The sequence below is a fragment of the Oncorhynchus clarkii genome, chromosome 26 (genome assembly GCF_045791955.1).
Source record: "Oncorhynchus clarkii lewisi isolate Uvic-CL-2024 chromosome 26, UVic_Ocla_1.0, whole genome shotgun sequence".
Classification (NCBI taxonomy): domain Eukaryota; kingdom Metazoa; phylum Chordata; class Actinopteri; order Salmoniformes; family Salmonidae; genus Oncorhynchus; species Oncorhynchus clarkii.
In genome coordinates, this window is record NC_092172.1 from 18,782,811 (window position 1) to 18,800,637 (window position 17,827).

General features: G+C 41.9%; 1 protein-coding gene across 7 annotated transcripts in view; it reads left to right on the top strand.

Moving 5' to 3' along the window:
• Positions 1-17,458, top strand: part of LOC139384509 (DNA-binding protein RFX7-like) — a 34,396-nt gene extending 16,938 nt beyond the window's left edge. For 2 of the 7 annotated variants that reach the window (XM_071129331.1, XM_071129337.1), the window contains 8 exons: positions 1,294-1,376; positions 2,287-2,325; positions 2,478-2,603; positions 3,349-3,465; positions 4,731-4,815; positions 5,052-5,259; positions 6,354-6,652; positions 9,915-16,512. In XM_071129331.1, coding sequence (XP_070985432.1) covers positions 1,294-1,376; positions 2,287-2,325; positions 2,478-2,603; positions 3,349-3,465; positions 4,731-4,815; positions 5,052-5,259; positions 6,354-6,652; positions 9,915-13,169 — 4,212 coding nt within the window. In that variant the 3' untranslated portion in view covers positions 13,170-16,512. Of the gene's footprint in view, positions 1-1,293; positions 1,377-2,286; positions 2,326-2,477; positions 2,604-3,348; positions 3,466-4,730; positions 4,816-5,051; positions 5,260-6,353; positions 6,653-9,914 lie in introns of all 7 variants that reach the window. The other 5 variants (XM_071129330.1, XM_071129334.1, XM_071129332.1 and 2 more) reach the window with 5 other exon arrangements.
• Positions 17,459-17,827: the final 369 nt, after the last annotated feature.

Consider the following 17,827-nt stretch of genomic DNA (forward strand, 5'->3'; position numbering starts at 1 on the left):
GTTTGATTATTTGTTACAATGTATTTATTTTTTTTGGTCCGGTTTGTTTCACATTGTCAAATGAACTAAAACTCCTAAAACAAATACGTGCCCATGCACAAAAATGTGTTTCTTGGACAAAAAAATGTGGTGTTCTATGCGTTCCCAGGTGCGGATAGTGTTCAAACTAGTCCAACCAAACTAAAGGGGATTGTTTGAAATGGTTGATTTAGGTTTCACTGGAACTGAATAGTCTTTGTCGTAGATTTCATAACTTTTGAATTAAAAAGGTTACGCTGATGGTGCCTCAAGTCCTACATAGTACAACTAAACACTTCACTTAGTGGAGAATAGACTAAGAATGGATCATTTAAACAGGAAACGTTTCTGTATTATTCATGCTCTTCAAGCTGGAGTGGAAGGCAACCTGTCAGCCTTTGTGGAATGTATCTTGGTGGATTATTATAGCAGTGAGAATGAAAATAATAATTTTCTTTCTCATGAACTGGACTGCCAGTCTGAGAGAGACATCAGTAGAGCATGTTAAATCAGTTGAGTGATAAAGACTACCATGAACACTACTACTACCGATATTTACCATTTTTGTTGCCTTTTAAGCATTCTACTACAGTTAACACACACACACGGACGCAGATGTTGAAGGCACTGCATCTCAGTGCAAAAGGCGTGACTACAGTCCCTGGTTTGAATCCAGGCTGTAGTACATACGGCTGTGATTGGGAGTCCCATAGGGCGGTGCACAATTGGCCCAGCATCATCCGGGCCGTCATTGTAAATAATAATTTGTTCTTAACTGGCTTGTAGTGCAACATCTGAAAAATAGCGCACTTGGTAGTGTACCGGTGCTCGACCAGTTGGCAAAAGCCAACATCACCCACGACAGAGAATGGTTGATTGTCAAGGACAATCATTTCCATTATCTTGGCTTTAATGGGTTTCACCTTTGAGTTGTCTCGCTGAAATGTTCTTACTCTTTCAAATAACTGCTTGACTTGTTGACTGCTCGATCCACACAGCAGACATTGTGGGCTAGGTTAGGAATGCTGTGTGGCACGTGTAGCGCCAAATTTAACGTGGAGCGTCATTACGTCATGTACCTACGTCATATAGGTATGCACGGTAGCTTTGACATCGTTTTTTAACATCTGCTTTAAACTAGACATTTGGCCGATACCGATGTTGGCATTTTTAGCTATTTAGCTATCGGCCGATTCCAATATGTTCACCGATATATTGTGCATCCCTACTGTTTGTTATTAAATCCCTCTTCTTCCCTGTGCTCCGCTTTTACAGCAAGATGTGGAGACGTTTACAGACATCGAGAAACTCTACCTCTACCTTAAGTTGCCTTCTGGTCCCAGCAACAGTGAAAAAAGGTAATTGATCATTCTGTCATTTGATTGAACATAGTTTGTTTTGTGTCATGTCTAGATGCAGTTCCACGCAATTTGCACATGACTTAGCCTGTTGTTCATCTACCCCATTATCCATTAGCCTAGTAGCATAATATAGATGTTCTGCACCCTATCCTATCCCCACATGCTACAATGGTTGTCAACATTAGCTTGGACTGTGGTTAAGTCAAACTCTGCTCATTATGCCATACTCTCTCCCTTAGAGAGCAAATAGGCTTTGGCTGTTTAAAAAAAATTGCATTGATTGATTTGATATTGGACTACCAGTTAGTGGGGGGGTGTGTGTGTGTTCAAACATTCTCTCTTCAATAGCAAATAAACTTTGGTGCTGTTGATTTGATAATGATTTCCCACATATGACTATCACCTGTGTGTGTGTTTTGATTGAAAGTCCTTACTTAATAACTTATTAATAACATCTTTCCTCAACCCTTCATGTTTGACCTTTTTGCTAAATATGTGTAGATTTATGCCTCGTCTTCTCTCTAATGTATATTTGATCTGTAACACACACACGCACACATACGCACGCTTAATTCCAAATGACCCAAGCCCCTACTCCCTAGGAATGTGTGCAGATCTGAGATGATTGGATATGTATTAGGCCTAAGGAATACTGTAATAGCTTTACTTCTGATAGGCTAAGAGGAATTTCCCCACATTGTTTGAACTTATCCAATCCTCTCATCTACAGAAGTGTCCAGGGGCAGTGGCTTGAAGTTAGTTTAGCATCAGGTGACAAACACACCTACTGCTCATTGATGTTGTCAATATCATACCTTGATTGAAAAGCAATGATCAATTCCTACTTGTTCTCCACATCTAATCCTCATCACCTCAACTCCCCAACACTCCACACGATGCCCATCAGGACTGAGAGAGGGTCTGCCAGTCCTGGAGAACTGTCATGGTACATAAACCTCTCTCACTTACAACACAGAGACATGGGGGTGATGTGTGTTGGTTGCGTTTGAAAAATGGGGCGGGAAAGGTAGATCCGACTGTAAAATGTTTTTTTTGTGATTGTATTGTAAATAACCTATTTTCTCCTGCTTTCTCTAGCAGTGATCAGAGCTCCATGTCATCAAGCCGCACTCAACAGATGCACGCGTTCAACTGGATTCGCAGTCACCTAGAGGAACACCCAGAAACCTCTCTGCCCAAACAGGAGGTCTATGATGAGTACAAGTGGGTATCTGACAGTGAGAAAGGGGACATAGGGAAGTGTGAAGCACTGTTAAATACAAATAAAAAACTGTCACCCTGTTTTGATGTTCTGGAAAGGGACACCGGACCAATTTAGAAACATTGATAGCACTGTGTACAGGTATTTTAGGGAATTTGGGATACCTGATAGGTTAAATTCCATACCAGGTGTAAATGGATGGATTTACTTTTGAATTTGATTTCCATGAGTACTTGACTTCTAAGAGGTTTCACAAGAACAAGGTACACATTTGTATGGCCGTTTTATTTTATGACATGAGATACATGTTATGAAAGTACATAACATTTGGCATTTGGCTGTTACTAAATAAATAAGCCTTTAATATACACTGCCAGCTATGAAGGATCTACATACTGCCAGCCAAAGCACCAATATAAATAGAAGCAGAAAGCATGGGAAAAGATGTGCACCATGTGTTGGTAACACTAGAACGGAAAGTCTGAAATGCTATGTGACTGTTATGTAACACGCAGTTTGACGTCCTCATTCATTGCAAATTAAAGTACTAATAATGTTTCAGATTTCTATGGGAACGTCTTCGCCCAGATGTCACTGTTTTGATGTGACTTGTCTTTTATTTGATATTTAACATAGTTTATTTGGTTTTACTGAGATTTCCAATACCTTGTTTATCTGAACCTTACTTCCCCTGTACAACAAATGTTTACTGTCTGTGTCTGTCTGCCTCTTGTTTGTTTGTTTCAGGAGCTATTGTGACAATCTCTGCTACCACCCACTGAGTGCGGCGGACTTTGGAAAGATCATGAAAAATGTATTTCCAAACATGAAGGCACGTCGACTTGGCATGAGAGGCAAATCAAAATATCCTTCACTGGAATGGTTTGTAGCGAACAATCTGGCCTCTCTGGACTCTGGTCGCAGAACATCTGTTGTCTCAGTTCATGGAGCCTCTAAATATAGAACTGAAATTAAATCAAATAAAGCGGCCTCTGCCTGGAGAGTAGTATAGTAGGACAGAGACACTTAGGGGAATCACTGTGTTCTTGACCTTCAGGAAACAATTTGTGAAATGTCTTTTCAATGTCTATTCCATGAGATCACGACTCTAGACTTGGCAAAGCTACAGTCTCCAATGAGATTAGCGTCCGTTAAATTAGTCAAGTGACAAGTGACTTCGTTCTTATTAAGGTGGAGTTCAAAAAAAGAATAGCATAAAATACTTGCGTATGAATGCAGTTTTTATTTTCAATGCTGAGCCTTTCTGAAATAGACCTTGTTTTTATATGACGGTTGCAATAGCAACGGAAACTCAATATGAGCGACCAAGTCAAATCAGACCAAATCAGAACATCTTGAGCTGTGGCTTGCTTAGTAATCTATATCTTCCTTTTTAAATGAACTATTTTCTGTTACCAAAGTTAATACACACTCTACAAAGTTCATTCAAGATCACACTCTTGGACCTATTTGTCTGTATTTTATCATTTGTTTTGTGTGAGAGGAAGTGAGTCATTCATAACTGTGCTATACCTCTGAGTAGCTCTTTGCCTGGTTGTGTGAGACACCTCCTAAGTGTATGGAAGTGTTCAGCAGGGAGCACCTGCTGTCACACTCTCACACACCAGCATCTGATAAAAGTCTAGCTTTCACCACAAATCCACAGTGCCTTATTTTGGCAGTGGAGTTGGTCACATCTCCGAAGGTTGGAGGGGGAAGATAAGGTTCAGTGGTTGTGTGAGAGGCCTGAGGGGCTGAGGGATTAGTAGTAGAGTGACTAGTGACTGATGCTGACTGGGAGATAGGTCGCCGTTGTAAATGAGAACTTTTTCTTAACTGGGCCTAACTGCTTAAATAAAGGTGAAAAAAAAAAATAATAATAGCCATCTCAGCTTCGGGTGAGAAGGTTCTTCCTCAGATCTGTCTGAGTGACAACTGACCTTCTGCCCTGAGTCACTTTTCTTACCCTATCCTGTGGGGCAATCTCAGTCTCTTATGGCTAGAATGGTCCCTGAAGCACTAATGCCCGGCTCTTTACAGACAAACAACCAAAACATTTTAGCACCTCCATAAATGAACTCTTAAATATTTGACCGTTTAGTGTTTTTTGAACCTTAACCCCTGCTCACATACTGCTATAGTGGACTGAGGAAGAAAGCCTTTGTCCACATGCCATCTTTACCCAACCTGGAGTTACATAAAACAGGGGACGGGGTAAGTTGTCTGTCTGCCTTCCTCTCTCAAGGTCTTTACCTTATTTAAATAGATTTTCAAGAAAATAAGTAAGAAATGTTTGCCTAACTGTAGTCCAACCATAACATAACTTTCATTAATTGAATGTGTTAAGAAAAGGACTACGTTTTGAGGCTTCATATTGAACTAAAAGTAATACAGGGATATGTACGACTATAATTCCTAACACCTGTACATGTGCCTATGTTATGCTTCAGTGTGAGGTGCTGGAGGCCTCAGGTCAGCTGTGCAGTGCGGAGGAGGAGGTGCGCTCTGCGGCCTGTGGCCTGGTGTGTGAGTGGGCCCAGAAGGTGCTGAGCCGCCAGTTTGATGCTGTGGAGGACCTGGCTCGCTTCCTCCTCAACAGCCACTATATCGGCACCAAATCTGTGGCAGCCCTCACTGTCATGACTGGTACACCAACAGGTGACAATACAGTGCATCCGCAAAGTATTCAGACCCCTTGAACTTTTCCACATTTTGTTACGTTACAGCCTCATTTTAAAATGACAAAGCAAAAACAGGTTTTTAATTGCTTTTTTGCAAATTTATATTAAAAAAAAAAAAACTGATTACATAAGTATTCAAACCCTTTACTTAGTACTTTGTTGAATCACATTTTGGCAGCAATTACAGCCTTGTGTCTTCTTGGGTATGACGCTACAAGCTTGACACACTTTTATTTGGGGAGTTTCTCCCATTCTTCTCTGCAGATCCTCTCAAGCTCTGTCAGGTTGAATGGTGAGCTTCGCTGCAATGCTATTTTCAGGTCTCCAAAAATGTTTGATCGGGTTCAAGTCCGTGCTCTGGCTGGGCCACACAAGGACCTTCAGAGACTTGTCCCAAAGCCACTCCTGCGTTGTCTTGGCTGTGTGCTTAGGGTCGTTGTACTGTTGAAAGGTGAACCTTCGGCCCAGTCTGAGGTCCTGAGCGCTCTAGAGCAGGTTTTCATCAAGAATCTCTGTACTTTGCGCCGTTCATTGTTCCCTCAATGCTAAATACTTATGTAAATAAGGTATTTCTGTTTTTTTTATTTTTAATACATTTCCAAAAATGTATATAAACCTGTTTTTGCTTTGCCATTTTAGAAAAAGGCTGCAACGTAACAAAATATGTGAAAAGTTAACGGCTCTGAATACTGTCAGTGTGCACTGTATGTTTTGATAGTCAAACTTCACTTGTCCTTTCACTGCCTCATGTATGGTGAGCAGTGAAATGTTTCCATCTAGTGGCAGATTCTTCTCATTGACCTGCTATAGTGCATTTACATACCACCTCCTGTCAGTCCCTAAAAGCCATCCCATTAGGTACAGATGTCAATTCAACGTCTATTCCACATTGGTTCAACGACATTTCATTGAAATGATGGGGAAACATCATTGATTCAACCAGTTTGTGCCCAGTGGGATAGTTATGCTTTCTTCAAAATAGAAGCTGCTCTGTCTAGGAGGACCATGACAATTTGTTAACTCAAAATATGTGTTAACCTGTTTCTGTCTTCCTCTGTCTCCTCCCTTTAGGAGTTAAAACGCCACTGCCATCCTCAGCATTCGCACCAACAGCTGAAGCCCACTCCTTCCAGTCCCAAGTGAAGACCCTGCCCTCTCCCTCCATCGATGCCAAGCAGCAGCTCCAGCGGAAGATCCAGAAGAAGCAGCAGGAGCAGATGCTGCACTCCCCCCTCCCCGGAGAGGCTCAGTCTAGGCGGGCTGACGGGGGCACGCCTGGGGTCGGCTCCATTACCTGTAGAAGCCCAGCCCTGCTCTCCCCACATCCCACCATTGGCATTATGGTAGCTGCAGTCCCCAGCCCCATCACGGTAAGCCAAGCTTGTATTCTACTTCTGTGTTTGTCTAAGCTTACTCTATATATCCCACTGTCTTTGCAGTGTTCCTCATCTATACAAGCGATAACTTTGTGTTGCCTATATCACATGTGCAACAGAATCTATTCATAACTGGAGTTATGAAAGTGTTGCATACTTTTACAGTTGACGTTGGAAGTTTACATACACTTAGGTTGGAGTCAATAAAACTTGTTTTTCAACCACTCCACAAATTTCTCGTTAACAAACTATCGTTTTGGCAAGTCGGTTAGGACTAGAGGTCAACCGATTATGATTTTTCAACGCCGATACCGATTAATCGGCTGGTTTTTATTTGATTTATTTATCTGTAATAATGACAATTACAACAATACTGAATGAACACTTATTTTAACTTAATATAATACATCAATAAAAATCAATTTAGCCTCAAATAAATAATGAAACATGTTCAATTTGGTTTAAATAATGCAAAAACAAAGTGTTGGAGAAGTAAAAGTGCAATATGTGCCATGTAAAAAAGCTAACGTTTGAGTTCCTTGCTCAGAACATGAGAAAATATGAAAGCTGGTGGTTCCTTTTAACATGAGTCAATATTCCCAGGTAAGAAGTTTTAGGTTGTAGTTATTATAGGACTATTTCTCTCTATACCATTTGTATTTCATATACCTTTGACTATTGGATGTTCTTATAGGCACTATAGTATTACCAGTGTAACAGTATAGCCTCCGTCCCAAATCATAGACTTAATTATAACATAACAATTAGAAATACGAGCCGTTGGTCATTAATATGGTCGAATCCGGAAACTATAATTTCGAAAACAAAACGTTTATTTCAGTGAAATACGGAACCGTTCGGTATTTTATCTAACGGGTGGCATCCCTAAGTCTAAATATTGCTGTTATATTGCACAACCTTCAATGTTATGTAATAATTACGTACAATTCTGGCAAATTAGTTCACAATGAGCCAGGCTGCCCAAACTGTTGCATATACCCTGACTCTGTGTGCAATGAACGTAAGAAAAGTGACACAATTTCACCTGGTTAATATTGCCTGCTAACCTGGATTTCTTTTAGCTAAATATGCAGGTTTAAAAATAATACTTCTGTGTATTGATTTTAAGAAAGGCATGGGTGTTTATGGTTAGGTACAGTCGTCCAAAGAATGTGCTTTTTTCGCAAATGCGCTTTTGTTAAATCATCCCCCCAGCGTTGCATCGATTATATGCAACGCAGGACACGATAGATAAACTAGTAATATCATCAGCCATGTGTAGTTGTAACTAGTGATTATGATTGATTGTCTTTTATAAGATAAGTTTAATGCTAGCTAGCAACTTACCTTGGCTTCTACTGCATTCGCTTAACAGGCAGGCTTCTCGTGGAGTGCAATGAGAGGCAGGCGGTTAGAGTTTTGGACTAGTTAACTGTAAGGTTGCAAGATTGAATCCCCCGAGCGGACAATGTGAAAATCTGTCGTTCTGCCCCTGAACAAGGCAGTTAACCCACCGTTCCTAGGCCGTCATTGGAAATAAGAATGTTTTCTTAACTGACTTGCCTAGTTAAATAAAGGTATAAAACTTTCTTTTTTTTTTATCGGCAAAATCGGCGCCCAAAAATACAAATTTCCGATTGTTATGAAAACTTGATATCGGCCCTAATTAATCGGCCATTCCGATTAATCGGTTGACCTCTAGTTAGTTGCATGACACAAGTAATTTTCCCAACAATTGTTTGCAGACAGATTATTTCACTTATAATTCACTGTATCACAATTCCAGTGTGTCAGAAGTTTACATACACTAAGTTGACTGTGCCTTTAAACGGCTTGGAAAATTCCAGAAAATGATGTCATGGCTTTAGAAGCTTCTGATAGGCTAATTGACATAATTTGAGTCAATTGGAGGTGTACCTGTGGATGTATTTCAAGGCCTACCTTTAAACTCAGTGCCTCTTTGCTTGACATCATGGGAAAATCAAAAGAAAGACCTCAGAAAATAAATTGTAGACTTCCACAAGTCTGGTTCATCCTTGGAAGCAATTTCCAAATGCCTGAAGGTACCACATTCATCTGTACAAACAATAGTATGCAAGTATAAACACCATGAGACCACGCAGCTGTCATACCGCTCAGGAAGGAGACGCGTTCTGTCTCCTAGAGATGAACGTACTTTGGTGCGAAAAGTGAAAATCAATCCCAGAACAACAACAAAGGACCTTGTGAAGATGCTGGAGGAAACAAGAAAAAAAGTGTCTATATCCACAGTAAAACGAGTCCTATATCGACATAACCTGAAAGGCAGCTCAGCAAGGAAGAAGCCACTGCTCCAAAACCGTCATAAAAAAGCCAGACTACGGTTTGCAACTGCACGTGGGGACAAAGATCGTACTTTTTGGAGAAATGTCCTCTGGTCTGATGAAACAAAAATAGAACTGTTTGGGCATAATGACCTTCGTTATGTTTGGAGGTAAAAGGGGGAGTCTTGCAAGCCAAAGAACACCATCCCAACCGTGCAGTACGGGGGTGGCAGCATCATGTTGTGGGGGTGCTTTGATGCAGGAAGGACTGGTGCACTTCACAAAATAGATGGCATCATGAGGGAGGATAATTATGTGGATATATTGAAGCAACATCTCAAGACATCAGTCAGGAAGTTAAAGCTTTGTAGCAAATGGGTCTTCCAAATGGACAATGACCCCAAGCATACTCCCAATGTTGTGGAAAAACGGCTTAAGGACAACAAAGTCAAGGTATTGGAGTGTGTATCACAAAGCCCTGACCTCAATCTTATAGAACATTTGTGGGTAGAACTGAAAAAGCATGTGGGAACATGGAGGCCTACAAACCTGACTCAGCTACCCCAGTTCTGTCAGGAGGAATGGGCCAAAATTCACCCATCTTATTGTGGGAAGCTTGTAGAATGCTACCTGAAACGTTTGACCCAAGTTAAACAATTTAAAGGCAGCTACCAAATACTAATTGAGTGTATGTAAACTTCTGACCCACTGGGAATGATGAAATAAATAAAAGCTGAAATCATTCTCTCTACTATTATTCTGACATTTCACATTCTTAAAATAAAGTGGTGATCCTAGCTGACCTAAAACAATTTTTACTCAGATTAAATGTCAGGAATTGTGAAAAAACTGAGTTTAAATGTATTTGGCTAAGGTGCATGTAAACTTCTGACTTCAACTGTACATCTTATTAATACTTTTTTGTGTCATGTTTTTCTATGCTGTATATGCAGGTACAAAGGAGCAGGCAGCTGATGTCCCCCAGTCCTGTGGGAACATCGGAGGGCAAGATTCTGCCTGTCAACTTCCAAGTGGTGACCCAGTCAATGCAGCCTGTCAAGTGTCCCAAGACCCCTCAGAATATCCCAGCCAGCCCTGTGGGGGACCGCTCTGCCCGCCACCGCTATGCCCAGATCCTGCCTAAACCCTCAGCCACCAGCGCCATCACCCTGCGCTCGCCCCCCACCCTGCTCATCACCAACAGCCCCATCAAGACCGTGATGCAGCCCACACCCCACATCAGCTCTGTCAACGTGGTCAAGATGACCACCATATCCCTGGCTCCCAACTGTAGCACTACAACAACCTTAACAAACACCACCTTAAGGCCTGCCTCTGCTGGCATGGGCAGCACTGTAGCCCTGGAGGAGAGCAGACCCAGCCCGCGGGCCAGGAGTGGCTCTGCAGCCCCCATCCTGTCCCCCTTAGCCAGGTCAGGCCGGGCCACCACCACCCCTACCATCGACATCAAGATGATTGAGGGTGAAGCCATAAGTGAAGGCAGTCCGGCCCTGGGTGCTAGCAGGCTTACTATGGCTCAGGAAGCTGCAGGGGGCCAGAGGGCTGGAGGAGCTGTACCAAGGGCTGCCAGTGTGCCCATGCCTCACACTAAAGGCTCCCTGGGACTGGAGGCAATGGCTGGAACCAATTGCAATGGCAAGTCCTCTTTGCGCAACAACACTGTGGCAGCTACAGCTGGTAGCAATAATAACACCAATAACGAAAGTACTTTGTATTTGACGGTCTCCAATCAGAATACCAGCACCACTCTGTCACCCAATGGCGGCACTGTTGCCACATCACTCATCGCCTCCAAGAGCCCCAGGAAACGCCCAGGCGTCGGCCCAGAGTCTTATCCCACGCCTGTCAAAAGGGTCTTCATCTCCCAGCAACCTCTTGGGGGCTCCGATGGTTACAGACATGGGATTGGTGCAGGAGTGAAGAAACTCCCCAGAAAAGGAACCCCGGTCAGACCTGTAAGTGCACCAGCCATTGGTAAAGTTACTGTGAAACTGAACTCCACTGTCCCAACTCGAATCCTGTCACTCTCTGATTCCCCCATCGGAACCAGAGGCTTCCAGACTGTTGTCAAGCCACAGAGCTCCGTGCAGAGAAGAGACACTCCGATCACCATGGACACTAGCAGCATCAGCAACGTTAGTGCCCCGGCTGGTCATGCACAAATTCAGCACCAGCAGCACATGACCGGTAACATGCAAGCCATGCCCAACAGCTCTGCCCTACTGGAGCAGTCTGCTGTGAGTGACCTGAGGAACACCATGTGGGTTGGGGGCCAGCTGGAGGGAGGTAAGCAACAGCAGCAGCAAGCCTACGCCCAGCAGATCACAGACCACAAGCAGGCATCCACACCGGTCATGGAGCCCCTGGCCATGATGGGCCAGGCCCCAGCCTCTAGCCAGCTCTCCATGCAAACAGACATGGACTACTTCCATTTCAATGATGACGATATGACCCAGGACAGCATTGTGGAGGAGCTGGTGCAGATGGAGGAGCAGATGAAGCTCAACAGCAGTCTGCAGGCCTTCGGAGCTAACGTGACGCTGCAAGGCCAACAGTCTGTAATGCAGGGCAACATGATGTCCTCCAACCAGACAATGACCCCTTACTACCAATCAGTACACAGCAGCACCACCCCTGTCCAAACCCCTACCCCAACTCCCACATCCACCTCTGAGATGATGGGAGGAGGCCAGGGCCTGACTAGGGAGAGCCCCTGCTCCCGCATGGCCCCCACCACCCCGGTGGACAGTGCCCTGGGGAGCAGCCGACACACCCCCATCGGCACTCCACACTCCAACTGCAGCGGCAGCGTGCCCCCCAGCCCTGTGGAGTGCAGGAACCCCTTTGCCTTCACTCCCATTAACTCCAGCATTACAGGCTACCACGACGGCAGCATTGTCTCCAGCAGCCCCGTCAAGCCCATGCAGAGGCCCATGGCTACTCACCCAGACAAGGCCAAACTGGAGTGGATGAACAATGGTTACAACAAAAGCGGGGGGAACTCCATCAACGGCATCAGTATCCTCCCCAGCTATCAGGACCTGGTCGACGACCACTTCCGAAAGCCCCATGCCTTCGCCATCCCTGGCCAGTCCTATCAGTCTCAGACGAGGCACCACGACGGACACTACGGCCGCCTGACACCCATCTCTCCGGTGCAGCAGCAGGCAGCCAGTATGGCCAACCTGAACAAGCAGGAGAGCTTTGCTGTGCCCGCCCCTCTGGACAACAAGACCACCAGTACATCTTCAGCAAGCGGGACCTTCCGCTGTCGTAGTGTGAGCCCTGCCGTGCGCCAGCGAAACCTGAGTGGCAACCAGAGTGGCAACATCCCCCGAACAGCGGTGTCCCCCTTCACCTCCCCCGTGACCCCCGAGATGATCAACATCTTCGCCAACAGCCATGGGGACGTCAGCAGCATGGCACAGAGGAGCCAGTCTGTGCCTGTTAACGTGATGATGCAGACGGAGGCTCTGCCCATGCAGGGCCAGACCAACAGCAAAAAGATCACCAACGTGCTCCTGAGCAAGATGGACGGGGACAGTGACGACGCGGTGCGGGGCCTGGGTATCAACAACCTTCCGTCCAACTACACAGCCCGCATGAACCTCACCCACATCTTAGAGACCACTCCCAGCTTCCCCAGAAGTGCCAACCATCAGACTCTGACTTCCAACACTCAGAATGCGTACGAGTTTCAGAAGCCTGGTTACCTCATGAAGAACTCTAGGAACGAACAGATGATTCTCTCAGCAGGTGACAGCCAAGCACAATCGGCTACTGGAGAACAGCAGCATCAGCAGAGCCAGCCTATGCTGCTGGCCCAGAACCTTCAGCAGCAACAACAACAGCTGCAGCTAGATTTCAGCACCACCGTTAAAGACCTCTTAGTGGACAGCAGCCTTACTCCTGGCAATCAGCTCGTGGGACAGGTGTCAGAACTCAACCCTGTGGGGTCTGATTTTCGACTGACCTCTGATCTTTCCAGTAGCATCAATGACCTGAACAATTTGGACACAAACCTTCTGTTTGACCCCAATCAGCAGCAGGGACAATATGAAGACTCTACACTGGAGGAACTGAAGAATGATCCGCTGTTCCAGCAGATTTGCAGCGAGACTGCGAATTCCAATGGATTTGATTGGCTGGAAAGTAAAGACCAGCCCACAGTCGGGTTAATGGGTTAATATGGGCTCTGCTTTTATTTCATGAAGGTGAAATGGTTTGTTTATACCTATTGTTTTGTAAAAATCTTCTTTGTAATTATTCACATTGACATTGTATAGCACACTGCAACACTCGGGATACAATGACTTTTGTCCAGTCTAAGTGCCAGGCTGAACAGAAATGATCACACTTACAAATATGCTGGTTTTCTCTCACAGCTCATCGCTGGTGCTGACTCATCCATTTCTCCCTCTTCAGACATCATAGTTATTCAAGAGCATTTAAATCAAGACAGTAGAATAACAAGTATTTTTACATTTTCAGAAGGGCAGGATATAAAGAGAGACATGTTTGGTAATCTTTAAGAGATCTCTATCTGTAGACTATCATTTTGGATAATGTTTTTGTTCAGGAGCTGTTGACTAAAACAAGAGGTTTGGCAAATAATTGGTAACTGTTCCTCCCTCTGTAAATTGTTTTACTTCCATTGAGGTAGATCTGAAGATAGACTTCATCAGACAAATAATTTGGAATTGCTTTAGAAGCATACTGTTGTGCAAGAACGGTAAATGGGGTGTATGCTCACCTAATATGCCCCTGTACCTCTCAATGAAGAGTTGAGATACCTCGAGAGGGCATTTGCAGTAGCATGCACTGGTACTAATGTTTCTCATTGCCGTTTCAAGTCTTCTTAAGGATTGCAGGTGCAAGACAAATATACCAAAATCAATCGATGGTTAAAAAAAATCCCCCATAATCTGTAAATAAAAATGTTGGTCTACTTAAAGAACCATGTTTTATATATTTCCACACTGGTTGGAATAATACTGTGAAAATGATAATGTCCTTTTAGTATAGGAGCTGTTTGAAAAGACTGCCTAAAATTTCAGCCTGTTTAGATGAGATGGAGTTTTGGCCTGCATGGTGACATCACCTGGCAGTATATGTATTTAATAGACCAATAAGAAAGAGTTCCAAACCTTCTGCCAATAACAGTTAGTTTTTAGGTTTCCCCTCCCTATTCAGTCCTAGCAAAATTCTTGCTTGAGAATTTGTTCTTTGCTAAGAACCTATTTTTATTACTTTTTGCCCATTTCTTTCAATTAAATCACAGTAAGGTACTTAATTTTTACCCAGAAATAAATTATTTGATATTGAGATGAAAAAAAACAGCTGTGTTCGACCTTTAACATACATTGTTTGCAATGATATTGAGGCAAACTAGTTCCATTCTCTCAGAATTTGGATTTTTACAAGTAGGAAAACGGCAGCTGTTTGAAAAAGAATCTGTTTGAGTACAGAATATTATTCAAACTATAGATTTAAAGGTCAAGATATACTGTCTGTATACTAAACTTGTCAGAAGATGTCTGATTGTCCGTTTTGCTGAAATGTTATGCAAACTTTACAAATAAGATATTGACCACTCAAATTCCAGTGTGCATGGTACAAAACATGTAGGCTATTAAATTGAGATTTGAATGTACTATGTCTTTTCACCTTTTCAAATTTCCCCTCATGTCCCAGTAGTTAATGCACTTTGAGTACATTGAAACTCAGAGCAGGTAGCTGAAGAACAACAGATGGTATCTGTTAATATTGTCATTTTTTAGGCTTGCTTCACCCACATTTTGCCCTGAATGCTGACATTCTTACTGTAGTTGAGCTCCCCTGTCCTTAGTGTCGAAAGGATTGCTTTGTTTAGAATCGTATATGTTTATAAGAATTAAAACAACCATAATAAAGACCTGTAATGGGGATAGCTTGCACTTTAGTGACTGCAGAACTAAAGGAAATGGGCTTTAAGATGGAGGACAGTTAAATCTTGTATTTAAACCGTATAATGCAGAAGATGACCCTTTTCACCTCTGTCAAGCTTTTTAAGACTTGTGGAGGGCACTGGTGGGGAGTTTTATTTACGTTCTTTGTGACTATTTGGCGGGTATCATTTTAATTAACAGAAATATATTGATTTAAGTAAGGAAATGGAGGAATATATGAATAGGAATTTAACCTTATAACACCCCTATACCAAAGTGTATTGACTGGAGATGACCCTGCCCTGTTTCAGTCGTGTATCTATTTGGGGGAAAATGACTATTCTGGTTCTGATTTATTTTAACACTATGCATTTTTTACTTATCAAAGCGGCTGCTACTGTCAAAGTAGGTTACTGCAGGTTTATGTAAATGTATGTAGTTTTTCCCTTAAAAAAAAATAATAATAATGTTACATACATTCAGTAAAAAATGTGATGATGTGAAGTAATTTAGATTAAATTAAAGTTAATAGTTTAGTTTAATATTATGCCATTAGATATTCAAAGTCCTTCCTATAAAAAGGCACAAAAGTGCATATTTTACCGTCATACATTGAAAGCTATTCCCCTTACATTAGTCTAGATCCAGTAGAAAATACAGTATTATGGAATACTGTAATACAGAATTACATAAACATTTGTATAAATTGTCATTTTCTTCCCCTTGAATAATGTTCTTGTTGAGTTCATTAATCCACTGCATTTTATTCTAACAGTGAAGGGACGTGTTTCACCTGGAGACAAAAATGTGTAAAAAATAAATTAGTAAAATTAGGCATTTAGTGGTAAAGTATGGGTCATCTACTACAGGTTTAAATAGCTTATAGTATAGTGAAGAACAGTGTGTGAATAAGGCATGCAAATCATAAAGGGAATAGCTAATTAGCCAGATCCTGTGGTTTTTATGAGCTTTTAATCTTCTGAGCCTTATATCCATACCAAAGAGTAACTAATTAGTGTGAGAAAAAAAAGCATTAAATAGGATTTTTTTTTTTTAGAAGAACCCACAAATAACCCAGTCATTTGCCTATTTGCCTGACATCAGTCAAATACCTTTTATATGGCCATTTGGAATTGTCCTTCTTTCAGGTGGGATGGTTGAAAATAATTTGAGGAAATTGTGAAACTGGCAACTGATCTGTAGCACTGGAAAACATGCTGAAAACCACACTACTGTTCTGGTTTATAAAAACCAATGTAGCAGGACAATATTGGGGTTAATTCAGTTGACTGTTGTAAGTGTTCCTCTCATTTTGAACCCCATAGTTTGTACATATGAAAGCTCTGACACTGTATTGTTATAACTTAAACTGGTTCTGTGCACCTGCACCCTCTGAAATGCTATATTGGTGATTTTGGATCAGGAGCCAGCTAAACTGTGCTTGGCCGCTGGCGCCCTTTCTTGTACAGATAAAGCTGTGTGTTTGTTTTTTTCTTAGCTTGGTGTTTTTTTGTTTGCTTCCTGAGATTTATATTGGTTGGCTTTTTACAGAAGACATCTGCTTCGAGTGAGAAAATAGCATGGGTATTTAAAAAAAAAGAAAGTATTATATATTACCAGGTTGCATAGCTATCTTTCTCTGACAGATTTTGTGCCCAGAACATTGCAATGGACATCGGAATGTCATGGTTAAAATTTCAACAAGCTTTGAAGGTTCATGTTATTGCACTAAACATTTAATGAACCAAGGCATTGGCACCTCTTTTAGGACAAATGCATTAATTGAAGCCACCCAAATATTTTTTTAAAGAGCTTAACTAAGTGAAAAAATAATTGAAATGTCAATCAAAAAAATATGAGAACGCTAATTGTCTTGTGTAGCAATGTACCTTAATCTCAATGAGATACTTTTTTATTTTTTACTTCATTCTCATGAGAATATGAAACTCAATTTAAAGAAACATTGAAACAGAAATATTCTCAAATAAATCATTCACCATGTTAATAAATGATATGTGTGCATGTTTGTAGAATTCTATTGTACAGAGTATTTGTAACCACTTTGCTGTAATTCAGGATTGGTCCTGTCAATCGGAACAGAAAGGTATAGCGACTCACAAGTTACTTGCATTGTTTGACGTTTACTAATTCAGATTAATATTTGTTCTGTATCTTCAGGTTTTGAATCCGTTCTGTTTATTTAGTTGTTTTTACTTTTTTTATGTAACTCTGTGAAGATTAATTTTTTTCTCTCCAGAAACCATTGAAAATAAGCACTGATGTTTGTACTTAAAGGAAGACAAACCCTGTCTGTTCTTCTTTAAGTGCACAGGGGCAGCTGAGTCCTGTACTTTTCACAGACCTGGTATAAAGTCCCTTTAACCCTTGTTGTTGTCTAGTGTACAGCAGACCGTAGAGTAATTTGATAAAGTTGCTTTAGCGTTTCAGCAAAGTTTCTTCTGTCTTTTTTTAATTGAAAGTGCTCACTGATGTTGAGATTTTTTTTAAGGGTTTTTAAAACCAATAAACTTTTTTTTTAAGTACTTGAATATCTTGGTTTCAATTGTTGTTTTTCCACTCTACATGCATTTACATTACCTTCACTTAGCTAGAATCTTCTGGTTTGGTCCCACAAAGGTTTTATCCCCCGAGCTGTGATGATTCAAATAAATATGTATTTACTTTACTGTTAATCTCACTTTTGTTTTCAGTGTCCTTTTCCTCGCCGTAGCTTAAGTTATTCAATATGAAGCTAAAAAGATATGGCGTGCCAAACACCACATTCCATAGATCCTATATCTATTCTAGTTGATTAAGTCACATGAGTGTGGAAGACCATGGTTTGAACTGATCTTCTCAAATCCTGTTCCATAGGGGTTATTGAAAATGTTACAGTACCACAAAAGGAATGAAACCGC